Source organism: Lissotriton helveticus, chromosome 2_1, assembly GCF_964261635.1.
Source record: "Lissotriton helveticus chromosome 2_1, aLisHel1.1, whole genome shotgun sequence".
Taxonomy (NCBI): domain Eukaryota; kingdom Metazoa; phylum Chordata; class Amphibia; order Caudata; family Salamandridae; genus Lissotriton; species Lissotriton helveticus.
The window spans coordinates 2,013,275,918-2,013,303,378 of record NC_136059.1 but is presented as its reverse complement, the minus strand read 5'-3'; the positions used below and the strand labels follow the sequence as shown (position 1 = coordinate 2,013,303,378).

The 27,461-nt window shown below is 43.3% G+C and overlaps 1 protein-coding gene across 2 annotated transcripts in view; it reads right to left on the bottom strand.

Moving 5' to 3' along the window:
• TDO2 (tryptophan 2,3-dioxygenase) overlaps positions 1 to 27,461 on the bottom strand; it is a 186,914-nt gene that overhangs the window by 48,596 nt on the left and 110,857 nt on the right. For both annotated transcript variants that reach the window (XM_078676978.1, XM_078676977.1), the window contains exon 10: positions 10,052 to 10,131. In XM_078676978.1, coding sequence (XP_078533104.1) covers positions 10,052 to 10,131 — 80 coding nt within the window. The remainder of the gene's footprint in view (positions 1 to 10,051; positions 10,132 to 27,461) is intronic.

The following is a 27,461-nucleotide window of genomic DNA, read 5'->3' as shown; positions in this document are numbered from 1 at the left end:
GCAATTGTGACTGACCGTGTTGTAATAACAGTAAGTCTTGCGATAATATATCGATTGCTGACGACACAATGCTGTCCAAAGAAAAAATTCTGGAGGACAGAGTCATTAACCCATTGTCCACTACAGAAAGTGATTTTTCCAAATTAATACGGTCAATTTCCCGTATTCTCTCTGCTGTTTCAATTTGAGTAACCTTCCAGGCCTCATTGTATGCTGCATATACAGAGGCTGCTATGAAACGCTTTTGACGCTGTTTGTGTGGTCCCAAAGTGAAATCACGCAAGTCAGCACCATCAGTAAGTAAAGTTAGGTGTTGCTTAATTTCTGCCAGTGTGGAAGTTTGTAGCCATTGAAGGCATAATTTGCCCACACTGTAGGTGGTTATTATCCCTGGGTGATGTCTTTGAGGATATCTAGGGTCTGGCCTGGTCATTTTGAACCCCTGTGTTTTGTTCAGGAATCTGTCTTGACAGTTATTAGTATCTGTGGGCCAGATCAACCACTGTTTCCAATCAGGATGTGTTCTGTTTTGGTTTAATATATGGTTTACGTCTATCTCTTCATCTGTATCAGAGTTATTGCTAAACATTGTTGGCTTTGGAATAGACGGTTTATTTAAATCTTTGATTTTGGCTAAGCCAAGACAGGTGGTCTGTTGAACAGTGTCATTTAAAAATATCATTTGTTCTGGGATCATGCAGGCTCTAAACAAAGCTTCTATACCCTGTACTTGCCATTCTTTTGTACCCCAAACACTTTTCAATTCAACATTTTTGTCCCAATAATCAAATCCAAAAGTATTCATTTGTTCAAAAAATGAGTCTGAATATAACAATTTTGTGTTGGTTATCATGGTTTTGGTTCCTGTCTTGTTCGACAATTTAAAATAAAATGCTTCAGCATTACTTGTGTTAAAACCTGAAAAATATGAATATTTGTCGTAAACGGTTCTTGAGCTCCCTTTTGGAGGTGTTGCACAATGTTCCCATTGATTATAATTTAAAACATTTCTAGGTTGTGCAGATCTATGTAAAAAGTGGTTACCATAGTGGTTATAGCAATACATACTGTCATAATTTGTAGAACCCTGCAAATAATCATGTTTGGTAAATTTAGCAGACATTACTAAGTCAGACATCATATTATTAATGCTTTCGAAGTCCCAATCATCAGCAAATGAGTTTGGTTTTGCAAAGTCACTCAATGAGATCTTAATTTGGTGTGGATATTTCAGGATCTCGACCGGACCATAAATTTCATAGTCAGTGTTGTCCCAGGCTACCCCACCAGGTATCGGATTGGCTGTGAAGTTGGCTGAAGAAAGTTCTCTTTTCTCGACGTGTGAAGATGTGTGTGGTTTGAGGATCAAGTTGATTTTCTGACTTGCTGTGTCCATTTTAGCATATTTTCCTCAATGAAGCGTCCCAAAGTAAGTACCATGATGAGCCAAAGTATGAGAATAAATGCACCAAAACCCACCCAAAATTCAATCCATGGGGAAATCAGATATGTTTCTTTCAGTTGTCTCAAATGTTCCTTAGCTTTGTCTTTAAAGGTTTTTGATGATGGCTGTGTCTTTGATTCGCTGAAGCCCTCAGAGGAATCATCGAAGTTTATGAAGTAGCCGGATGCAGTTCTGTCAATTGTTCCAATTGGTTCAGGATTTCTGTTTCTTGCATTTTCATTTGGTACTTCATTATAGATTGGTGTGTCTCTGCTAAATGTTTTTATTTGGGTTTTCAGAGGTCTTAGTTCTATTGCATTGTTGCATAGTCCTTGTTGTTCTTCTGTAGGCGTTTCGAATGTGATGAGCCTCTTCATTAGGACCTCTGTACTGGTAGCAAACCTTGGTGTTCTGCTACTTATTGGGAGTCCACTTGGCCTACTGTTTGTTATCGGCCACATGTTGTGGTTTTACCAGGTCGATTGATACAACTCGGTTCTCCTTTTTTCCAGCAAGTGGCGGTAGTACAACTGATCTTGTCCCGTTGACAGACAAGACAGGAACTGCTTTTCTGTAAGAAGGCCCAAATTCCTTCTTTACCGCGATCTTTTCCCTGACTAGATCCCCGACTTTTGGAATCCAGAAAGGTCTTGCTGGGACAGGTGGTGGTTCTTCAGTGGTTGTTGGCTGTTGTTTCAATTTTATGTTGCTCAGGTCTTTTCTTGTTTTGTTTAAGTCCTGCAAAATAGCCAAACGGTCTTTGATATCAAAGCTTTTTTCTTTCACCACTGAAGTCTGACTATCAATGTCAGAGATCATCATCCTAGTTCCAAATAATAATTCGTACGCACTGAATCCCTTCAGAGAATTTCTTGGCAAGGTATTGAGACTACGTTGGACACTTATTAGATGTTTGACCCACCCAGCTCCCGAACCTAATATCCTTTCCGTTATAGATTGCTTTATGCCTTGGTTTTTTCTTTACACCGTCCCGTACCCTCAGGAAGGAAGTGAGAAGATTCCCGCTGGACTATGCTCATTTGGCCATGTTTCCCCCCATGCTTGAGGGCTAGAGTGGAGACAATGGTCAAACATAGCATGCTCTTAGCGTATATGCCATTTAGACCCGCAAATCTTTGTATAACAGTCCGAACGTCAGCCGAGTGCTGGTGATCTACATTATAAGTGGAACTAGCCTGTATAAGTTAATCGCAACCCTTCCTTTTTACTCCTGATTTTTTCTGGGGTAGAACGACGAGGTATTAAACTGTTTCTCTCCCCACTGCGATCTCTGTTGCAGTTTGGGCAGTTTTTTACAAACATGGTGTGACGCAGGCTCATGCCTGGCCACCAGTACCGTGATTGTAATTCTTCCAGAGAATCTTTTAGTTTAAGGTGTCTGAGACCCTCGCCCATATGTGCGTCTGCGATTAACAAGTTTCTCCTGTCCATGTTTGGAATCACCCTATCCCCCACTCCAGGGATTCGAGCAAAAGGGACGGAGTTTGCATCGATTATGTATGTATAATTGAGTGGATAGTTGATCGGTAACGCTGAGCAGTCGCCTTTTGATGACGTTTTCACTGCCAGCACTGTTTCACCGTCAATGTATTTTAATGTACGCTTTTTTCGAACTACGGGAGCCGATTTAGTGGCTGCCGCTGTGGCTGTTTCGGCCAATGAATTCCCTGCAACGTGAACGCCATCACGCTGATGACTCAGTGAGTGTGTCACGTGAGTCTTTGGTAGCTCTTTCTGTAAAAGAGCTATTTGTTCCCAGAGCAGTTTTTGCTTTATTGGTGCATCTGTGTCATCTTTGTAACCGTTTTGAATCCATGTCTGCAAATCGCTGTTATATGATTTGACGCAGTAATATGAATCTGACACTATAAGTGTCGGGAATTCGCGATCCGCATTATCTAGCGCCATTTTCAAAGCTAATATTTCAGTTTGTTTTTCTGAATTAGTTTCTACTGAGTGTGATTTTGTTAATAGAGGTTTTAGTTTACCTCCGCGCCACACTTCTTTTGTAATCTCACATGTGGGGTTGTATGCTTGTTCTCCCCAAACGGACGGTTGAGCATGTCCGTCTGTATAGATTACACAGGCGTAATGTCGTAAAGGCAGAATGTCGATTGGCAGAGGATATGTTTCTTCATATTCTAGATTTTTTAATTCTTCTAGTTCTGGATCAAAGTAGTAGTACACTTTGTCCGTTGTGATTGAATTCACCCATTGTATCCATTCCGGATTCAATGCTGTTGTTGGTAAATTACACGGTGTTGTTAGTGCCTCAAAGGCTGATTTTGCTGTTCTGACTGTGATATGTCTACCGTCCGCTTGATCTTTTTCTCTAGCTATTGCGGTTTGAACTGCATGAACAATTTTTTCTTTGTTGCTGAATTTCTGTTCAGCTTCTGTGTACAAGTGTGATTTGAATGCAATTGGTACCTTTTCTCCCTCATTAGAGGTCAGGTATGTGAATCCGCATCTCCCTGGGATGACTCGAATCACAAGATTGCGTGTGTTATCACGTGTTTCTAATTTTGTTTTAATTAGCATGTCTGTTTGTAAGGATCTCAAAATTTCTGTGTGTATTTGAGTCCAATTGGATCTTTTAAAATCTGGTTTAATTAGATCATAAAGGGGTTTGACCCTTTCTGCGTAATTTGCAATGTATGTTCTTCCGAAATTTAGGAAGCCTAGAATCGACTGTAGGTTTTTTAGTGTTCTAGGTGCTTGGAGTACGGCACATTTCTCTAGGAAATTGTCAGCCAGGCTTTTGCCTTCGCTTGATAATTCATATCCTAAGAACAGGACTGTCAGATGGGCAATTCTGGATTTTTTAAAGTTGAATTTGTAACCCTCTGCAGCGAACCCAAGTATTATGGTGTTCACTCTTTTCAAGTGAGTCTCCAAGTCATCATCTGTTAAGTAAATGTCATCGACATAAGATAATGCTTCATCATCATATAGTTGAAGTAATTCTGTTACTCTCGCTGAGAATACCCCCGGGCTGTTCTTGTACCCCTGGGCTAACCGACAGAATTGTTTTTGAGTGCCATTTACTGAGAATGCAGTTAAATATCTGCTCTCTGGTGCTATGTTTTGACAAAAGAATCCATTAGAGATGTCTAAGGTTGTTTTGTATTTTTTGCGCACTATGTTATTCATTAGTGCAGCACTGTGTGAGTTTTGCACTGCAAAAGTTTTGCAACATGTGTTAAGGTGTCGGTAATCCAAAACTAGACGATATGAATTGTCTGGTTTGGAGACCGGAAACAAAGGGTTGTTCATTTGTGAGGTGCAAGTTTCAATCACCCCCTGGTATTCTAGCTGATCTAGTATTTCATTTACCTGTTTTTTAGCTTCTTGCTTAATTGGGTACTGCCTTTGTGCAGTAGGTTGTGATTTTAACTGGATTTTGTGAGGAGGAGAATCCTCATCCCATCCCACGTGATTTTTATATAAAGCAGGAGCTAGAGCCACTGCCCACTTTCTAGCAAGTGTGTATTTTTTATGAATTGGAATTTGATTTGAGAAGGCAGGCATAATTACTTCTTCGCCATGAGGGCACTCCCTGACAAACTCTGGTGGCCAGTCTTTTTCAGCTAGAAGGATGTCATAGCCCTTGGAGAGATTATCCCAAAATAGTCCCCTTATTTTCCTAGTCTTATCCCCCTCTATACGCAATGTTATTTCGTATATTTTATGTGGTTTGCTAACCCTGGTGTCTGCAGTTTCCACTTGAAGATATTCATTCGTGTCCACTGTCTCCAGATGATTCATAAGGACTTTGCGAGCTATGCTCACTTCTGCTGCGCTGTCTAGCATTGTCTGAGCCCACTCTCCGTTTTTCAGTTGTGTCCTCAGTATTCTCGGCATTGTTAACTACCTTGATACTGGCTACCTTCTTTTTTGGAAATTGTAATTTCTTTTTTAGTTGAGCAGGTTCCTTGTCTTTGGACTTGGCGTGCTCTTCTCTTTGTTCTGATCGTCCTCTTCTTTCCGATTTCTGCGAGGAAGTCTGAAAAGATTGAGAGGGACGCGTATCAATGTCTTGATATCTATCAGGCTTTTTTATATTATCCCTATTTCTAAGGTTATATCTTTTCCCAGAGGGGTCACTCTGAGGTGACCTGTGTCTTTGGTTCGGAGATTTTTCTCTTCGCCTAGGAGACCTTCCTCGGGACTGGAATTTCTTTTCTTTGGGATTGGATTGTTTGTTTCCATCCCAGTTCTTTTTTGGTGAATTATTATTAAAAAATATTTTTTCTGGACTTTCAGTCAGTTGTGGTTTTACTGGTATTCCACCTAAACTGTCCCTACCTAGTTCCTCATAGGATTTTTCTATGATTCTGGCAATTTCAGCTGGTTGGTCTGCTATATCTGTCTCTTTTAACCTCTGGCGGATCGCCACGTTTGCTGCTTCACCTTTTATGTTGGCTAATAATATAGCCGAGACCTGCTTGAAGTCTTTCAGTAATTTCATACCAAGAGTTAAAGCAGGTTCTGGACCGTATTCATCTTGAATTTGTTTTAGCACATCTGGTATTACCAAAATGGATGGAACACCGTGCGTTTTTGTGTAGATGGAAGCAAAGACTGTACCCCAAGTGTCACAGTCCTCTATGTGTGGTGCGATTCCCATTGGGAGACAGATAGTCAGAATCCTGTGCTTTTCTAGCGGGGTGGTGTCAGGAAACACCGCCTCAATTTGGGTAATTTTCTGTGCCAACCAGAATGGTATTTGTTCCCGTTTAGCCGGTACTTTACCTAGGCAGGATTGGATGTTCTGTGGTGTAATTTTATTTGTGTTCCCCTGATGAGGGGTCAGCTGTGGAAGTTTAATCGCTGGCTGAATTGTTGAAGTCCGCATCACATACTGAACTAATTGTCTATGTATTTTTATTAATTGTTTTAGCTGTGTTAACAGCTCTGCTGCCGGCATCTCATTGATGTCTGGATGTGGTGTGTATCCGGCTAGGACCGGCCACGTTGCTCCTGGTCTACCTAAAGGACCGAGCCTGGTGATGTGATTATTATGTTTTAGGGCGCCATCAAATAAGAGCAAATGCTCTTGGAATTTGAGTGGTACTTCCACCTCCTCGAAAGGAGTGTACTCATTAGGAGGTTCCTCTATTTTGTAATAGTGGAAGTACTTTGTTACAGCATTTGCTGCTGGAAAATGTATCCATGAATAGTATACCTCTGTCTGCCGATATTCGTGTGCCTCAATTACGAATATAACTGTGCCACCTCTAGGTGTCAGTCCATTTTCTATAAGTTTAAGGGTTATAGATCTCCTTTTGATGACTGGGATGAGTATTATATCCCCGTCTGCATCTAGTGCTGCAGCATCAGCCGCTGCGAGTTCAGCTGCTAATCTAACTGCCTCTCTTTCTTCTTCATTTTCTGACATTTTACTGTCCTGAAGGTTATTTCTTTTGTTTGCAGATCAGGTTTCTTATGGAAACAAAGATTAGATGCACAATATTTTGGAACTGTTTATCCTTCAACGTTGACTATACCAAGAACCATACATAGGAGTTCCCTCCTGCGAGGTCTGGCGGATATAACCTTTCACCCACTCCAGACGTCTTTGGAGTATTTGGGAAAAGGGGTCTGAGTGAGAAAGCACGACTGAGTTACTCTAAATGTCTTACGTTAGTTTTATCGCCCTTTCCAAATGCGTTGGGCGCCATGTAGTGTAGTTCCTATCTTCCCAATAGGCTCTGCGCATTGGAATAATACCTACAGCAGTAAAGGCCTAGGCCAGACGTTAACTAGGTCTACTACTGTCGATACTAGACTTAAAGTTTTGGGTTTGCCAGCTTAGCTCAGAGTTCACTAGAAACTTTCTCGAATGTTCAGGAAGGACTTAACTTCCCTGATTAGACAAGAAGGGATTTAGTTTCTGACAACCATAGAACATGACAACTTTGCTCTCCCCTAATCAAGAGTCAATCTCGAGAGTCGTGTGAACAAAAGGCAAATTATTTTACTCAGTCAGTACGTGCATTCTTAGTCTCATCAGAATGTAGAGAAAAGGAAGAGACGGGCGTGTTCAATAAAAAGGTGTTATTTATTGATCAGTCTCTTTTCTCATACAAGAGAAATGGATCGATATTATTGCAATACTTATAGTTAAGTAAAGTGCATACATTAAAAGCAATAGTATAAAATAATACTGTAAAAACATTGATATGGTTTTTAAGCCATAAGATGTTTTAAAATGAATAAAATATATTACATACACATATACATTTGACTAAACGTACTCAACTGGTGTTTCTAGATACGCCTACCCCGTGTACCTGACCTAAGTCTAATACGTGGGCGGGAATAGATAGTTACAGTTTAAGTTAAGTTTGTTTTTGCCAAGTGAATAACTAAAGAATTCTCTGTGAGGGGTTATTCAGTTCTGTACCTGGAAGTTAGGATGAATGAGGAATGGTATCTCTCTCTCTGGTCTCGATATTCCAGGCTGCCTGCGAGGGCTGCCCAGAAACGCCGGTGCTGGATTCTCGGCAGGAGAAAGCAGCGCGTCTCTCAGCGCGTCAGAAAGGCGGGGCTGCTGCCAGCGGGGTTTGCTCTGCTCTTCGCTTCGGCAAGTATGGCTGCTCCGTCTCGTCACCACGCGTGTGTTTGCATATGGCAAGATCGGTAATATTTATACCTTTAAGGTGCCGAGATTGACGTAAGGATGGACATAGATACATCAATAAGGATGTCATACGACTTGCTCGTTAGCACATTCTTTTACTAAAGTTCTCGGTGAAATCAAAACAATGGCCGGGTTGTCATAGGTTTGATTTGTTATGAGAACTCCGTATGCCTTATCAGGGGCTGGAGGAATATCGCTTGTCTAATTAGATCGCAAGCGTTATGACCTAATCAGATAACACGTTCCTGTGCCGTAGTGTGACTGCGTCAGATAACGGTATCTGCATCATGGGGGTTTTCTGCCTCATGAGCTGACTGCTAGTTAACTTGTTGGTTTGTTTAACTAGAATAGGGTCAGGAATAGGGGGATCGATTCAGAACCTATAGGAATACATGACAAGTTAGACTGCCTGCTCTGCCAGGGAACCGCCATTCCGTGGTGTAGGAGTGGCCATGAGAGGCTGCAATATGCTTGTCAGGACCCCCATCGTCCCGCCAAGCATATTACAAGTTTTCTCTCAGCTACGCTTTTCATGGCAGTTCCACTGCCACGAAAAGCCTTGTGGAGAGGCAACAAAGGGGTGGGGGGCTTGTGCCTCAAACATATGCAGATGCACATAGGGGGCACAACATTTGGCCCCCTGTGTGGAAGCACAGTGGTTCCTGCACAGCAGTCCATGCCATGCAGGAACCTCGTAGTGCTGTCCCATTTCGGTGCCTCTTTTAATGGTGTCTCCATCTTCAACAGAGGCACTGCCATGGGACCGCCACGCCGCCTGCCTGGATAGCTACTGTGTAGTCGTAATTGGGCAGGCAACGTGAGTTTCGTCGGAGAGGTGGCACAGCGGTTTGCACCTTTTCGCCACCTCTCTGAAGAAAACTCATAATTGGGGGCTTAGAGTGTTTTAGATCACCATTATAACATGTTTGTGCCATTTTTCTTATTAAATGGTCTCACTTTAAATAACATGGCTTGTAAATATTAGGCTATATTTAAATATGTTCTGGCTTGCATGTTACAGCACTTGTACTACATGTATTTTCTTTGAGGCCAGCCTTGTTGCTTAAGATGGCTAGCGTGGTTGATTCTAGTATTCCACAAAGAAACTAGTTTCAGAGTCAGCTTTGTGTCTCAGCTTTCCTCAAGACTGTGACCTCTCACCACCAGGTTAACAATTCAATTTGCTACACTCAGTTGCTAGGGTATTGCCAGAAATCTACTCTCATTATCTAAAGTCAAATGTGGTTGTCCAGATTTAGCTGCAAATCAGTGTTGTTCAAACATACGTGCTGGTAAACATTTATTGAACATTTCATGACTTTTCTGAATTTAGAACTTCAGAGGTGAAATGACAAGACGTAAAATTAAGAACTAATGAAAAATATATTTGCTCAAAGGGAAATACTAACATTAGTCACGAGGGATCATCTTAATTGAGGTTCTTTAGGAAGAAGTAAATGACCAAGATGTTGGGGCGTCGACGATAGGTATTCGGGATATGATGAATAGAGGATTTGTTTAAATGAAATTTAGAAATTGCAACAGAATCAAGTTTACTACCCCACATAGAAAATCAAGGCCATTGTTAAGTAGGAAGAATTAATATTGCCCATCTCTGCTCTAAAAACACAGGGGTGTGTATGCAATTTTCAGTTCAGCAAAAGCCTACCACGGTTTGTTTTGTAGCAGGAGAGAATCATTTAAATGTACCAGCAGAAACAAGTGTGCCGAAAAGGGTAACACACAGGCAATGACTCCAAAATGCTGTGCAAGCATGACACCAAATAAATAAAATATACATTATGTTATCAACATGATAGTAATAAGCCCCCAGCTACCAAAACACTATTGGGCTGCTAATCCTCATTACACAATAGGTTTGGGATGTCATATTTCATGATTAATGGAATGGCTTTACAAAAAAAGAAAGATAAACTTACATCTCCATTTAGTCAGGAGAGCATCAATGTCCATAAGTGATGTTAGAAGCTGGAATGGAACTTGAAATCTGGGCTCCTCCCTAAAACAAAATGAAAATAGGATGCTTATCATTGTGAAAATGGTTCTTTTATGAGGGCAGTGATTTATAATTAGAACAAGTATCGATATGTTTTTCAGTCTACACACATCTTGGAACTTCCCCAAACTGAAGTCTTTGTGAAATGCTAATGATATTAGTCTGCATGGGGCACACTGGACCGGCAAGATTCTAAGCTTATCATAGTCTCTCTGTAATTGGTCACGTTTTAGTCATAGACAGTGAATGAACAGTGAACACTATCATTATAAAATGCATGCCCCATTCATATCAAGTGTACTATTTCCGAAGACACTTTCTGGTTTGTTGGTATTTCAGTGGGAATTTGTTACGTACTTCACTGCAGTTTCTGCATTTTGCATGCAAAGCTTCTCTTAGACTGTCATGTTAAGTTATCAGAGCAGTATAGCAGTGAGGTACTGCTAACACTTTTCAGTTCTGATGGGAACACCACCTTTGTATTCACGCTCTGCACTGGTGAATGGTTGGTGGAAATTGACATAGGAAACATGTTAGTCTGTTTTCTTGTTACCATGGGTTTTCATCATGATTGCTGCTGGCAGCTACATACAATGTACAGATTGTGTTGCTATACATTCTGTACATCTAACAACCATAGTCAACAAGACGTTCAGTTCCAATCCATGTATAGATAGAATATCAAAATGTTGACAGCTCCTTTGAATACAAAGGAGCAGCACTGGGATATATATCCTGGTCTACGTCTACTGTCTACAACATTACAATGCCATAACCTATAGCATCTGATTTCATTACAAGATCGGAGGTTAGCATTATCCATTAGCAGCCAGATTCATCAAGGGAAAATTGGCTCGCAAAGCTCCAGATTCTAAGAATCTGGCCCTTTCCGAGCGCAATTTTTGCATTTGGGATTCATCATCTCAAATGCAAAAATCGCAAAATGCGAAATCACAATATTGCGAGGAATTGCATTTAAGGAATCTCTATTTGAGATTCCTTAAATGCAATTTATGAACCATTTTAGAATTGCGAATTCGCAATTTTTGGCCGCTATTTACCGCAAAGTCTGACTTTGTGGTAAATAGTGAAAACTTAGAAAAATGCACTTTAGTGCATTTTTGTACATTGTATGTTACACACACACATGTCCTTTGGACATGTGTGTGCGCAACATCAGTCTACATTTTCATTTCAGGGGTGCTACAGGGTGTTCTTTGGACACCCCTGGCACCCTTAAAATCGCATCCTTATTTGCGATTAGCAATTTGGTAATCGCAAATAAGGAATGACTCCCCATTCATTCCTTTGGGCCTTTAGGCCCATAGGAATGAATGGGGAGTTATTCTTTATTTGCGATTAGCAATTTGCTAATCGCAAATAAGGAAGTTGTAGAAATCGCGATTTTATTTTGCGATTTCTACATGAATCCCGTTTTGCGAGTCTTTAATAGCGATTCCTTAATAATCGCTATTAAGGACTCGCAAAACGGGACATTGATAAATCTGGCCGTAGGTCTTTTAATGCCACTCCCACATCAGCTTGTTTAAAGAATACATATCACTATAACAACAATTCCAGAGAGAGAACAAACCCCACTATATAAGACCAGACCTTAGAATTCTCTCCTACTTTTAAATGCTGCCCTTGCACAGATAAGTAATCTTTTAGTGTGTGGAGATATATTGTTAAAAGAATGATTGTGTTGGATGGAGAATTCTAATTTACAGAAGTGTGTGAAAGGTAGAATGATGGTTTGAATATAAAGGTGGAGTCGAACAAAAGGTCTAATTGAAATAAATTGTAGAATTCTTACCTGTCAGTATATAGGCAATGCAGTGTTTTAACAGTCAGACATTAGTGGGTTTCGCTTCAATTTGGTGTTAAAAGACGCCCCTTTTTGGATAGAAGTCATCCAAATTTAGGTGGATCGGAAGCATGGATAGCTTTGTGCTTCTATCGCCTGTAGAAACAAGTTTGACAGCACATGCTTGCGCAATAACGACAAACCCCAGTAGAAACAAGGCAGATGGGTAGCCGGGTGCTATTATGCATGATGTTTGGGCGAAAACCAATAGAAAATAATGGAAACGTTAGGCGTGCAGCACTCCGACAATGAAGAGCCTTTTAAACGGAGAGAATATTTTAATAAATGACAGTGATAAAAGCATTTATGCTTAAGAGAAGAGGCTCTCAGCTGCTTAGAAGGTGTTTAAATTTTTTTGATTGTTTAAGGGAATGTGGAGGTGTAAAGATGTTGGATGAAAGGAAGAGTGAGACTGTAATTCCCAAAGGTGTTGTGTCTCGGGATTTTAAGGAGGTATACACAGAGTGAAATTAGGTCTGACATGAGGGAGATTATAATTAGTTTAATGAATGAGGAAATAAATATGGACTCGTTAGAGGATGAGAGTTGGAATGTTGCTGATGAGGGACGGGTTAAGAGAGGTAAGTGCCTTAAAAAAGTAAACAAATGGCAAAAATTCCATTGCCCCAAAAAATCTCATTACCTTTAATGGTTGTACAGAGTCTGGATATGACCAGGATAAAGAAGACCAAAGCGTCAAACAGGAGAAAGGGTGCTTGTACAGAACAAAAATGAAAGGAGTCCTTAGCAGCATGCATGGAGATACCTTTAGTGGCAGATTCGATGAGAATGTGGACGGGGATTTTGCGCATGGGAAAGATCAGGAATTTGATTAATTGGGGAAGTGCTCTACTGTTGGGGATTACCAGGCCCACTTTTCCTTGTGCCAGGAGGCATGATCACTGTTATTAGCAGCATCTGCAGAGGTGAGGAGCTCAACTCCAAGTGCTTTTTGTGGCAGCTGTAGACCCGCAGCGCAAGAAGTGCTATGCTGTTGGGTCCTACCTTTCCCTCTTTTCCTTGTGCCAAGAGACACTGCTGCCATCAGCTGCACCTGCAGGGGGGTGGAGCTCAACCCCTAGTGCTTTATTGCCAGCTCTAGACCCGCAGGATGGTAAGTGCTGTACTGCTGAGGACTACCTGTCCCACTTTTCCTTGTGCCGGGAGGTGCCACCGCCTTCAGCCGCACATATGGGGTGGAGGAACTCAACGTCCAAGCACTTTTAGTGACCGCTCCGGTCCTCAGGCCATGGGCAAAGGTTGGGTTCATCAGTGCCAGAAAGAGACAGGGCCACCCCCCTTGGCTTTGTGGTGAGCTGCTGTTTAGTGCCCCTGTGGGGTGACACAACTTATACAGGTACATTTTAACCTTCGTCTCTGTTCGTATTCTGCCTGGTGAACTGTGGGGAGGTATTCACCCTCTCATCAATGAACCCGAGATTTCAGGACTTCAGGAAGATTAGGGGCCATGTTTCGGGCCTCCAGAAGTATGTAATCTGGTTCTTGAGGGCAACTGCAGGTTTATAGACCCATGGCTAATCAAGTGCAGAGGGGCTATGCTTCGCTAAGTGTTCTATGATCGTATGCTACTAGTGTCGTAGGATGCCTCAATCTGGTAGTTTGAATTGCTTACTGGGTTCCTTGTAAGGAACAATTCCCCCTGGCCTTCACCACTAGCTTGTTTTGGTTTTCCTTGCTTAAATGATTGTTCCAAGTCAATGCCTTCCTCCCCCCTGTGGGCCTCTCATGATCATGGTCATTGCATATCCATCATGGTGAAAGGGAAGGCATTTGGACTACTACATCAATTTCATGTAGGGGATATTCATGTTGCTCTTGCTCTGCAATAGCCTCCTCTCATGCAGAGTCAGGGGTGGCCTTTTCCATTTGAGTCAAGCTAAATCTTAGGGCTGAATTTTGAGTTATTAACACCGACAACCCAGCATTCCACCTCCTGCTTATCAAGAACAGTCATGGCTCCTTTTGTTTTTATCAGGTAAACTAGTACAATAAGGACTTTTCTAATTCATCTTGTTCTCTATTTGAGGAGTTGTTCCGTTTCATTATGAGGTTGAAACCTATATAACCTGACGCCACACTTAAATCTCGATTTTTTTCTGTGTGGTAATTTTAAACCTAAACTTGAGTATTTGCACGTAGAGTTAGGTTCTTGTGGTTCAGTAGTTGAAGTAGCCCCGATTGATGTTAGAGAGAAGGAGCTGAGGAAAGTTGTTGCACTACCCAACCTTGCAGGTGTGATAAATCACTTCCTGGGTGAAGGACCCATAATTCCCACCAGGGCTGGACTGGCCGTAGTGGGCATCGGGCATTCTCCCGGTGGGCTGCCAAGGCGGGCCGGTTTTGGGCCCCTGTGGGACCGTTTTTGTTAAGGGGCCGTTTTTACAGCATAGCTGCAATATCGGCCCCTGTAACAAAAGAGGCCAAAACCGGCCCGGAAAACAGCTCTGCCGAACCCCCAACCCCCCTAGGGGCCAGCCAAGCATTTGCCCGAGCCGGTTTTGGTTCCCAGTCCAGCCTTGATTCCCACCTAAGGTGGGGGGCTTCCAATATCGGCTCCATATTTGTCTTTAGGCACCTTTTGCTATGATGCTCTAATCATTAGAGCATCATAGCAAAAGGTGCCTAAACTCCTTCTATGAACAAGGCATTATAGTCCCCCCATGAAGTTTCTAGAGTTGAGACATTAGAGTCTAATGTCTCAACTCTAGAAACTTCATGGGGGGACTATAATGCCTTGTTCATAGAAGGAGTTGTCCCCGTGGGCAGAGGTAAACTACCATCAGCATGTGATACTTCCCAGTACTCAAGATATGAGCTTGGAGGAGTATGGCATCTTAAAGATTCTAGTACCATGCTGAATATGCTTCTTAAACACCACCTTTCAACATTCATGGGGTGCCTAGCAGAGGAAATGTGGGTTGCTTTATCCACCAGTTATCAACATCTCTGTTCTCATATCAGGAATTACCTGTTGAAACCATATCGCTTTGCCCCAGACCACCCTTGTTGGTTTGAATGCAGACTGTTTAGTGGCTAACTGCCATTTGTGAAAGGCTCTGATGGACGGACCGAAAGATACTAGGGAGGTCAGGGAGGCAAGTCAGGACTAAAAGCAGATACTCGCGGATAGGAAGAATTTCTTGAATAAAAAGGACTGGGAAGACCTGGAGCTAGAAGCTTCTCAGAATTCCAGCAAGGCTAACAGTTTCCCTCAGCATGATACCACTCCTAATCAACTCCTTGTCTGTAACATTTCCGGTCAGGCGTGAGTTAAGCAATTCACTACAATCTATCAGCTTCCCTCAGATAAGGTGTGTAACAAAAGTCTTAATGTACAGTTAGCAGGCTTCCCTGCCTTCCAGATCTTACTTCAGGAAGTGGAGGTAGCGTTTAGGCAGCATAATAGTGGTAAAGCCATTGGTCCCAATTAGATTCCCTTTGGAATTACCAAAATGTAACCCTGAGTTCTGGGGCCCTTGCTCACTAATACATTTAAAAATTCCTTGTGCAGAAGGGTTCCTGGGCTTCTCTATAATTGTACCAATATTTAAAAAGGGAGACAAAAGTGTTACAGGCCAATGTACCTAATTCATAGTTCAGTGAAAATTCAAGGGAGTGTTTCTTTTGATCATCTGCAGTGTTGGGTTAGTGATGATAACATTCTGTTCCCCTGTCAGTATAGTTTCCGCTCTGGGGCTAGGTACATTGGAGCAGGTCCTGAACTTGTATCTAATTGTGAGCAAATGCACCATTGCCAGATGCTGCCCGATGTATCGGGCCTTTATGGAACTTTCTTCTGCGTTTGACTGTGTAAACAGGGCCGAGCTGTGGTTGATTCTAATAAATTTGGAGGTAGAAGCCCCCTTCGTGAATTTTCTATAATCCCTACATGAAACTGAGGGGACCAGGATGCGGTATTGTCGAGCTGGTGAAGATTCAGCTGTTTTTCCATTAGCGAGTGGGGTGAGTCACGGATGCGTTTTGCTACCCCTACAATGTATTATTTATATGAATGAACTAAGCACCCGCTTGTCTCTGTCTACCAAGGAAGTACAGAAAAGTAATAACACATTCATCCCAGCTTTATTATATACCAATGATGCTTTTTTAATGGCTGACGCCCTATGCCCTTCACATTCTGGTAAAATCTTTTGTCTCTATCATGGGAAATTTAGATACAGTAATCAACTATGGGGAGTCTCAAATAATGGCTTGTGGCCCAGGAAGGAGCAATCTGTCATCCTTAAAGTTGTGAGATCCCTCCTAATGCTCCATACAGAATTTTTGTTATTTGGGCGTCACTTTTGATTCCTCTAATACCTGACAATGCCATATGATGTCAGCATGCATGAAACTGAACAGGATGGCCGGGTCTCTGTTTGACTTTGTTGGGAGGGAAGGTAGGGGCGCAATTGGCCCCTTATCAAGATTTTCACTGTTCAGTTTGTCCCTACAGCTACTTACAGCCCTGGGACTTAGGAACACCATAATGCCTCCCCCATCCAAGTGGAGGAAAACAGAATTCTAAGGTGGTTACTCAATCTTCCGCTAGCTAGCTCCATTTTGTTTTACACTCTGAACTCAATCTAGAATATGTCTCTGACAGAATTAAATGGGCACGTCTCTTGCTCTGGGTAAGCTTATGGCCAAATACTGAAACAGGCTTCAATAGAGAAGTTGTTTTATATTGTCTCAGCCTGGGCAATGGTCTCTCCATCCCATGGTTGAATTATTAGAAAGTTCTTCACCTATATTTGCCTCCCTGAGATATATACTGCCCTTACATTTTAAGCTAATGCGACAGGGGGCAAGATAAATCTCATCATGGAGAGTTCAGTTTGTCCTGCAGAGTGGTGGAGGTTTTTAATAAGCACTCTGTGTATAGCTACTTTTTCACTGTTGCCATAGGAGGCGTGGCATTTTATCAAACTTTGGAGCTCTCAGAATGGTAGAGGTCCCTGTTTTTTAAGTTTATAATGAGGACTGATTGGTGCCTGTTGTGATTTTCTGAAGGGACAAATGTGTAGGACAGTATTTTACCTCCATGCCCCTGTGATGGCACGACAAAGCAATCGTTATTGCACTTCATGTTTTTCAGTCAATTTTATCGCTGTTCTTTTCAACTTTCTTAAGCACATTCTGAAATTACATGTACTTACAAAGTGTAGGGATATCTTCACGCACATTAATATGTTAGTTAGCTCTGACATTTGTTTTCAGGGATTCCTGCTTTCTTAAAATGTCTATACGCTATGGGAAATCGATGGAGGGGTAATTCCTAAAGATTTGCCCAACCAATGCACTTTATTATTGCTGTTTATTAACATATGTGTATCAATGCCCTAAACTATGATTTGTGCTTTTATGATTTGTATTCAAAAGTCGAATAAAGACTTTTGACTTGACTTGATTAATATTAATAATACTAATATTTGTTAGATCTATGGAATAATTATGCCTTTGCAGGTGAAGATGAGTAATTGGACAAACCTTCAACATCTGAAGACGTTGGTATGACACAACTAGGTGAGTATATGCTTTCAACATATAACATTTGGCATCCACTTAGCACAGATCGGTTCAAAGGTGTATAAAGGAGTGGATTAGGAAGAGTTTGGACAAAGAAGTATGGGCTGTGATGAGAGCAGAATGCTCAAGGCTCACGATAGGGGAAAAGCTATGTTATACACCCAATTTCGATCCAGACCAAATTTATTTTCTATTCAAGTTGGGCGGAGACCCCAGAAAGGGTCTAGAGAGGTCCTTGAAGCAATGTCAGGACAAGTTGTTGGATATATTCAGGCCAATGGCAAGAATTCTTGATATGGCAGAGGAAGCATATTTAAGAAAAATTCCAGTGAATACGGAGCTATTGAGAGGTTGGAGTCAGGAAGCGATTTGTTTCTTAGAGAAAGCAAATGCAGACCTTATTGCTTAGAGGCGTAAAGCCATTGTGATGAAGATTAATCCAAAGTTGAGAGACAAGGTACGAAGATTATGTAAAAGGTTAATTGTTTTGAGAGGGTTTGGAGAAAAGTGTGAAGAACGACTTCACATTTATGACCCTTGAATAGGTGTAAAGCAATATACAGAGAGTATTTGGAAGTTGTGTTTTCGGCAGGGCAGGCAGCCGGAAACTTACTGTTGGCCAAAGGTAGACAAGGTCCCATTACAGTAGTCAGACAAGGGGATACAGTAGAGCTTTCCAGGCCTCAAAATAATTTTTCCTGAGCAGGATTAGCAATGGAAGAGTAACGGGCCCTGTAGGAGCACAAGGTCAGTATGGGGATAGATTTGGGTTCTTCCTCAACAATGGTAGGGGGAAGATTGACGTTTTTTAAGGTAGAAGGGCAAAAGATTACAAGAGATCCATGGATATAAGATGCAGTTCAGGTTTACAAATTGGAATTTGCAGAGAATCCCATCCAAGAAGTATAGCAATGGAAATTGAGGTTGTACATAATGATAATGCAGATGCAGGAGAAGGGTGTCATAGTAGAAGTAAAAGAATGTTGCAAAGGTTATGTAAGCAACATCTTCATATTGGAAAAGAAGGGCAAGTGTTGGCGTGTGGTGATAAATCTAAGAATGTTGAACAGGTTTCTTGTGTTCAGGCATTTCAAAATGCAAGGAATACATTTGTTAAGGGACATTCCACAGGAGGAGGATTTGTTAGTAAAACTGGATTTTAAGGATGCATATTTTACAATCTCTATGAGTCGAGGAAGTCAGGAGTATCTGCAGTTCTGTTGGAACCAGCATCTTTACCAGTTTCAGGTAAATCCTTTTGGTCTACCTTCAGCCCCATGCTGCCTCACCAAAATATTGAAACCTGTTGTGGCTTTCTTCAGGGACAGACAAAGGAATACGTCTGGTCATATACCTAGGTGAAATACTTTTTTAAAACCCAATAAAGAATTGTAATACAAGTGACAAAGGCATGTAGATAAACCATATACAGAAAGGTGTACATGAACAACAATAGCAATAGTAATGCTAAATATAGGGACAATCAACCCAATAACACATAACAGAAGTCTCCATGCACAACATACACAACAATTGAGGGAAGAGAAAAAGTAGGTTGAGAAAACTGCCTACAGTAGGTGGAAGAATCTGAGGGACAAGAAGCAGAGATATGGCTCCCCCTCCATAAACCAGTGGGAGGCCACCCGCCAACAGTACCACTTCAAAAACCTGATACATAGTGCCTAAACCAGTTGTGGTGTGTGGCCTGTTGAACAGGAATGGAAAGAGGAAGAGAGTGTTGGACTTGGCTCTTTTTACAGGGTCATCCCTGAACTTTTTGCCTTCCTCCTGGTCTTTCTTCTAACATGATGTTGGTGGGATTAGGACTCTGGGCACTTTAGCACTGTTTAGCAGTGCAAAGTGCATGTGCTCTCTGCCCTCCATAGGTTAACACTGGGAAACCCCCTTATGGGATAACTCCTAAATGGAACAAAATAAGTATGTCATGTTTGGTACGTTTGGAATTTAAATAATAAATGCTGCACAATGGTGTGCGCAGATTTATTTTCACTATTTTAGAAATGCCACTTTTAGAAGTTGGCATTTATGTGTGCTGTGTGCCTGCCTGCCTGATGTGTATTGCATGTCTGGTTCTAGAAGTGACCGGGGCTGTTGAGGTGTGGGTGGCTCCAGGGAGGGCAGGGTGAGTCAGCACTAGGCTGAATGGATGATCTGCAATTGGAGTAGTGGCAGGAGAAGTCACCTGTCCCTTAATAGATCTGTGCCTGTCCTGTACAATGCTGGCTCCGCCCCTCTGTGGTGTGTCTGATGACACAGCCACAGCTCACAAATGAGGAGGGAAGCCTGGTAAACAAAGTGATTGACACCCCTCCGAGAGCCAGTGGGACTGGAACCTTCAAGACCCTTCCAGAGGTTTCTAGAAGGGGGCAGACAAAGAAGAAATTAAATATAAATAGAGGGTCTATGACCCCATGTGTGTTATGCCTGTGCTTACTTGGAGGGGACACTGCCAGGAGGAACTGCTGCGGGACCCAGCTGCCGACTCCTGAGGGTCTCTGCGTGCTGGCCTGCCTTCCCCTCTGCCTTTCACTGGACCAGGAAGAGACTTTGCAGGAGTAAAGGCTGCTGTGCTGGAAGGATTGCCTCTTTGCTGTGCCTGACTGTTCCTAGGAATTGCTGCTCTGCCTAGTGCTGGCCTTGCCATACCTTGCCTCTACTCTGCCAGCTTTCGAGCGCCTCGTGAGTGCTACACTTTACCCAGGACAAGAAGGGGAGCTGGTGGCCTGCAACACTGCGCTGCCAACGTGGTGCGAGGGAATCCCGGCGTGTGGCAATCCCTCTGCGCTCCTGAGCCCAACCCACATTTTTCTGCATTCTTTTTAAAAGAGCAGCTGCACACCTGCGTATTTTTGCTCTCTAATGGGAGCCCACCCCGTTTAATGCCAATTGTACAGAGCAGGTGCCCACCCCGCATTGCCCCGCCGAGGAAGAACGGAGCCGACCGAAATCACCGCCGCGACCGGAGAGAAGAGACGCAAGGAGAAGCCGACCCGGAAGTCAGGCAGGATGCCTGAATGTGGTTGGGGCTGCGAGACGCAAGGAGAAGGGACCCAGAAGTGGTGCATGCCGGAGCTGGGCTCTCATGAGTCAGATAGAGCCCCGCAGCCACCGAGAAGTTGGAGCAGTGCGTGCTCCATCCCAGCCGCCCCCCCTTGTCCTACCTTCCCGAAGGGGAGGCAGAGATCCCAAGGAGACCAGAGCAGAAAGAGGAGCCCGGCTGGAGTCTTCACTAGCGGCTAATCGGAGAGGAGCCGCCCACCAGATTCCTGGTCCTGCCTACAAAGAAGCCCCAGTGAGTGGGTGCTCAAATTAGGCACAGTTGGTGGCAGGGCTTGTGGTCTGCACAGCTGCGCCGCACAAGAGCGGACAGCTGCAACGCTTGGGGGCAGAATCCGTTTTTAGAGTCCCGGAGTGGGGCTCTCCCGGACCGCAGTGGTGAAGAGCCAGTGTCCCTTAAGCTGCACAGCGGCGCTGCATTTGCGGGCTGCTGCAACGTTTTTGGGGCAATTTTATTTAGAGAGCCCCAGAGTGGGGGCCTAAAGTACCAGTGCCTGTGTTTGTACTCATAGCTGCGCCCCGTAGCGGGCAGCTACAACATTTGGCACATTTGTTCTACCAAGCCACAGTGGGGGCTCAGTAGGCACAGGGACCATTTCTGGCCCTAAAGGTGATGTAGGCACGGCTATTGTTATGGGCAGTGTATTTATACTGCTGATGTATGCATTATGTGCTTCTTATGCCTAATGAGACGCTATGGTGCACTGCTGGTTTTATGCCTAATGTATTTATGCTGATAATTATGCCTGATCTAATGTGATCCATGCCTATCATGATATAATGCCAAGTACAGTGTTTCACCAGTAGCTACTGCTGTTTTACATTTATGACCAGTTGTGTTGCTAATTGCACTTCTGTGTTGGTTCTGGCATCAACCTGATTGCTGCTGCCTTGTACATAGTCCCCTGTAAATTATGACCTGGTGCCAGTTGGCACATTGTATATATCTCTGATGGTGATTCTAATGTGTTTTACACAATACGAAGGCTATGTTTATATAACCTTGTGTAGAGTCTCTTTTGTAGTCTGCCTAGTGTGTTGCCGCTGTGTGTGTGTGTTGCAGGAACGCTTTACATATTGCCTCTGGGATAGGCCTGACTGCTCGTGTCAAGCTACCAAGGGGGTGAGCCGGGGTTATCTTCAGTGTGTAACTCCCTTGCCCTGACTAGAAATGGGGGTTTCTGCCTGACTTTGGCGCATGCCCTTGCCAACCTGGAATTCCCATTTCTAACAGAGAGTTGAGGTACCCCATGCAGAAGTGTTACACGGGAGCACCAGTAGACCCCAGGGGTAGTATGGCAATTCCCCGGTTCCTAATGGTAGGAGCCACTCCTGTACTCTAACAAAGCAAACTCCCAGTTTGTGTATGTCCACCAGCATTAGATGAGGAATCGGCCCACAGATCCTGTTGTCCCACTGCTGGGTACAATCACCACAGTAGGAAGAAGACCCATACCTCCTTGAATTTATGCATTTGATCATTTAACTTGTACATGGTTTTCTCATAGGAGGCCATGTCATGTATGTCAGCCACGTGTTAAAAGACAGGCTTGGCAGTCTTCCAATGACATAGGATCTCCACTGTCACCTCCGCCAAAGTTGTGAACAACCACCGTTCCTCTGGGTTAGACTATTCCGGAAGAATCAACAACTCACTGACACTACCTGAATGTGTGCAACTCCCCTTAGGGGCCACTGGCATTGATGGAGTCCTAGTTACTCACCTGCCCCTACTTCAATTTAGACACAACAGGAACTTCCTCAATTGTAGTAACCCATGACTACTTTGTTTTCAATGTGATGTAATGTTTTTAAATTCACCGCACCATGTCACATTACGCACCTGTCATTTTATGTGAGCACCTGTTTACTCTGATTACCGCTAATCATGCCTGTGTAAAATAAAATAGTTATTTTACACTACACATGCTCCCCTACTACTGTTGTGCTCCCTCTATGATTAAGTGTCTAGGCAAAAACAATGTTGTTCTGTGTCCTTCTCAAGGATCACACATACTTTTTGCGCAGGACCCTATTGGGTCAAATTGAACCACAGTTTTTTCTAAACGCATTTTAAGCCCTGTTTCTCCTAACTGGGTACCCTTGTTCTATCATACTACCTGTGGTACACCACCAGACATAGGGCCAGATGTAGGTAGAACTTATTTACCGATTCTTAATTACCGAATTTTACCGATTCGGTAATTAAGAATCGGTAAATAAGAAGGGGGGGTATGTAGGAACATCCAGATGTTCCATTTACCGAATCGGTAAATATCTGTATTTACCGATTCGGTAAATACCGACCGGTAATGCTCCATTCATTCCTATGGGCTTTGAAGCCCATAGGAATGAATGGGGCATTACCGGTCGGTATTTACCGAATCGGTAAATACCAATTTTGACAAGGGTGCAGGGGGTGTCACTTTGACACCCTCTAGCACCCCCACAAAAGGTTCGGGGGCCATGTGGCAGGCATACCTGCCCTAAGGGCAGGTCTGCCTGTCATATGGCACAGGTGTGCATGCACACATGTGCATGCACACCTGAATCGGTATTTTACCATCAAATTGAATTTGATGGTAAAATACCGAATTTGTAGGTCTTGTGGGACTCAGAAGAGTCCCACCTACATCTCAATTTTACCGATTCTGTAAAAATACCGGTCGGTAAATTTACCGACCGGTATATTTACCGAATCGGTAAAATTACCGAAATGGCCTGTTGGAATCCCCCTACATCTCAAAAGCCAAATACCGGTCGGTAACGGCCGAAATCGGCCGTTACCGACCGGTATTTGGCTACCTACATCTGGGCCTAAGTTCTCTGTTTTGAGAGTGAGGAAAATGTAAAGATACAAAGACCAAGGGCAGTCTTTATATTAAGTGGGGTACCTCTGGCACTGATTGTTTATCCGAGGTCTATATACATTATAATGCCTAGAAATGTTTTAGAAGAAAAGTGGCCTATCACTACATTATGCAACAGTGATATGCCTCAGTGGTATGATGGAGAAGAAATACTTATTGAGGGGTTTGCCAGGACACATTTTGAAATTAAAGGCATGAAAGTAGTGGGCAAGATGTATGCGTCACATCAGAATCCAGCATTTTGGGTTGGATCCAACAACATGATTTGCATGTGGTACTTGATCCCAGGTGAAAGGAACAAGTGTTGGTAGTGCAGATATTTGATGGTTTCAAAACTATTTTAGACAATTAAGATAATGTATTCAGTAAAATGTTGGGCGAACGCAAAGGTCATCCTAAATCCATTAGACATGGTGTAAGAAAAATTCCCATTGCTGTTTGCAATGAAGTAAACGAGAAACCAAAGGATATGCCAAAGGAAAGGGTTATTGAGTCTGTGGAGGTTTCCGAATGTCTCTCTCCGGTCATGATCACAAAAAAAGGACAGCAAATTGAGGTTTTGTGTTGACCATAGATCGTTGAACCAAAACATAGTAGTGGGCAGTTTTCCATTGCCCAATATTTCAGAGGTGGTGTTATTATTAATAAAGCAACATTTTTCACAAGGCTGAATCAAAAATCTGCATATCATCAAATTGCTTTACATCTGAAATCAAAACAATATACTGCTTTTGTTACTATGGAAGGTGTTTTCCATTTAGAAGACTTCCTTTTGGCTCGGCATATGCTGCCAGTGTTTTTCAACACATGCATAGTTTATTCAGTGATTTTGAAAACTTCCATTATTTCCAAGATGATGTTTTGATTACAGGGGTGAGAGAAGCAGATCATAATAGTACATTGATTACGGTACTCAAAGTATTAAGTGATGCAGGGCTTACACTGAGAAAAGATAAGTGCAGATTTTTGTTGAAAGAAATAATTATTTGGGTTATACTATCTCGGAAAGGAGAGTTGAACCTAAAGAGGACTTGCCAGATTTGAATAGATTAGCTGTCACTCCCACAGGAAAAAATCAGTTAAAATCATTTAGGGGATAGATTTTGCTGACAAAACTGAGCCTCTTAGAGAAATATTGAGGAAGGGTAATCAATTTGAGTGGGGAACTTAACAGGACAGAGCTTTTATAAAAATTAAGGATGAGATAGTAAATGGAGGTACCTTATCCCCATTTGAGCCAGAGAAAGAAACTTTTTCATGGTTTATGCCAGTGCCCATGATTTTGGTACTCTCTGTCTCAGGTGAAAGACGGAAGGGAAAAACCAGTGGCATTTGCTTCAGACACACTCAATACGTCGGAACGTAGCTATACTGTCATTGAAAGGGAGGCCTTGGCTGTAGCCTGCAGTGTTCAGTATTTTCACACATGCCTTTGTGGGCTTATTTCACATTGAAGGCAGAGCACAAACCTTTGGTTATGATTCTGAGGCTAGAAGGTGCACACAAAGGTTCCTCATGTGTAATGTGTTTTGCTGCAATGTTACAGGATTACAAGTATAACATTGAATATGGTGCAGGGTGAAGAATTGTGCAGGCCCACTGCTTGTCTAGCATGCCACTTAATGGTGGAGATGTAGATTTGGATAGTGAGGATGATGGGGTGTGTGCAGTTGCAAGTATTGAATTTGCATTGGAAGAGGGATTCCAATCTGTAACCTAGGAGGAGTGGCAGGGAGCAGCGGATGAAGATGACGTCTTTACAGAGTTGGTGGGCATCATTAGCGTTGGTTGGAGTCGAGAGGGTGATGTAAGACCTGTTTTAAGAAGTTACATCAAGTAACAAGAGAGGTTAGCATTGGAGCAATGGCCAGTTTAGTCCTAAGAGGTGAGAGATGTTGAATCAGGAAGCCGTAAGGAAGAAGCAGTTTCTGTTGGCACATGAAGGTCGTTTAGAACAGACGCTTACTAAGAAATGTCTCAAAGACAAGTATTGATGGCCTGGAATGGATGTAAAAGTTTGGGTAGACAATTGTTTGTTATGTAGAGAAAGTGAGAAAAGATTAAAGATTGGAGCACAAGGTATGGGTTCTTTGAGGGGAGATGACAGAGGTAAGGCTTGGGATAAGCTTTGTTTAGATTCTATTCTTTTTATTAAGAATAAAAAACAAGCTTCAGATAATCATCATATTCATCTATATTGCACAGGATAAACATTTGTCACCGATATCCCAAGGCATAGTACATATCAAAATCAATCAGTAGCTGTTAACATCTACACACACGAGGGGTATATTAACACCTGATCATCTGATTCCTGGCAGTTTCTTGAGCACTCCTGACGACATCCAGTCCCATGTTTTTTTTTGTCTGAAACTTATAAGTGTGCAATGGTATTAGAGGATATTTATTCAAGGTGGGTAATTGTATTGTAATTGTGGTAAATATTATTTATATATTTATCTACATTTATTTGTATTTCACCCTCGTGCGCTTTAATATAATTTGCATAGCGCTAGTGTCCCTTAACGCGCTGCAACGCTCCTCTATTGCTGCTGCCTGCATTAATTGAACTGCCTGGTATTCACAACCCGAATCGCTGTTGGCTTACTGCCATTTTGCGAACATTGTTGTTGTTGTCCTGCCTTCCCTCCCCGACTCTCCACCCCGCCTCCCGCCTCCCTGCTGCTCCTCCCTCCCACAGATCGTCAGGCTCCACTCTCCCGAGGGCTCTCTGTGACCGTCCTGAACACTCAGAAGCGGTCGCTCCTCTCCACGCTGCTCCCTAACTACACGCCAGACGGATTTCGCTCCCTGTAGACCACCGCAGCTAAGAAGCATTATTTATATATTTATCTACATTTATTTGTATTTCACCCTCGTGCGCTTTAATATAATTTGCATAGCGCTAGTGTCCCTTAACGCGCTGCAACGCTCCTCTATTGCTGCTGCCTGCATTAATTGAACTGTGCCTGGTATTCACAACCCGAATCGCTGTTGGCTTACTGCCATTTTGCGAACATTGTTGTTGTTGTCCTGCCTTCCCTCCCCGACTCTCCACCCCGCCTCCCGCCTCCCTGCTGCTCCTCCCTCGCCCCTCCCCCTCCCACTATCCACATATGACAGATGACCTTACGCGCAGCATTCACGCGCAGCGAACGCGCCCCAGTCGCGCCGAAGGTGCGCCAAAGGTAAGCCCGTCTACGCCCGTCCGCGCCTGGACCGCGCCCAGCGCCAGACCCCCTGGCCCCCGCCGTACCCAGTCCACTACAATCACATATGATGCCGCGTCCCTCCTCGCCCTCAACTCCGGACGCACACCACAATGCTGCTTAGCCACCCCAGGTGGTCCATTCACCTGCCTCTCCTGCAAGTTCAATTGCTCCAGGACCATCACCAAACACTCCTCCGCCACACACCGCCCCGACGCTAACCACCTGAAGTGCATCCTAATCAACACCCGATCGGTCCACAGACACGCTACGGAACTCTGGGACCTACTCGACACTGCTTCACCTGACATCGCCTTCCTTACAGAAACATGGATGAACACATCATCAGCACCCGACATCGCCATATCCATACCGGACGGATACAAGATTACCTGCAAAGATCGCATCAACCAAACAGGAGGAGGCATCGCCATCGTCCATAAGAACACCATCAAAGTCACGACCAGCACCGATGATATTCTTACATCCGCAGAACATCTCCACTTTCAAATCCACACAGACCCTAGGACCACACTTAGAGGCACCCTCATCTACAGGCCCCCAGGCACACGCACCCAATTCAACGATGTCATCGCGGACTTCGTCAGCCCACATGCCCTCGCCTCCGATAACTACATTCTTTTAGGCGACTTCAACTACCACCTTGAAAACAAACACGACAGCAACACCACCTCCCTTCTGGACAACTTGGCCAATCTCGGACTCAAACAACTCGTTGACGCCCCCACCCACGCAGCC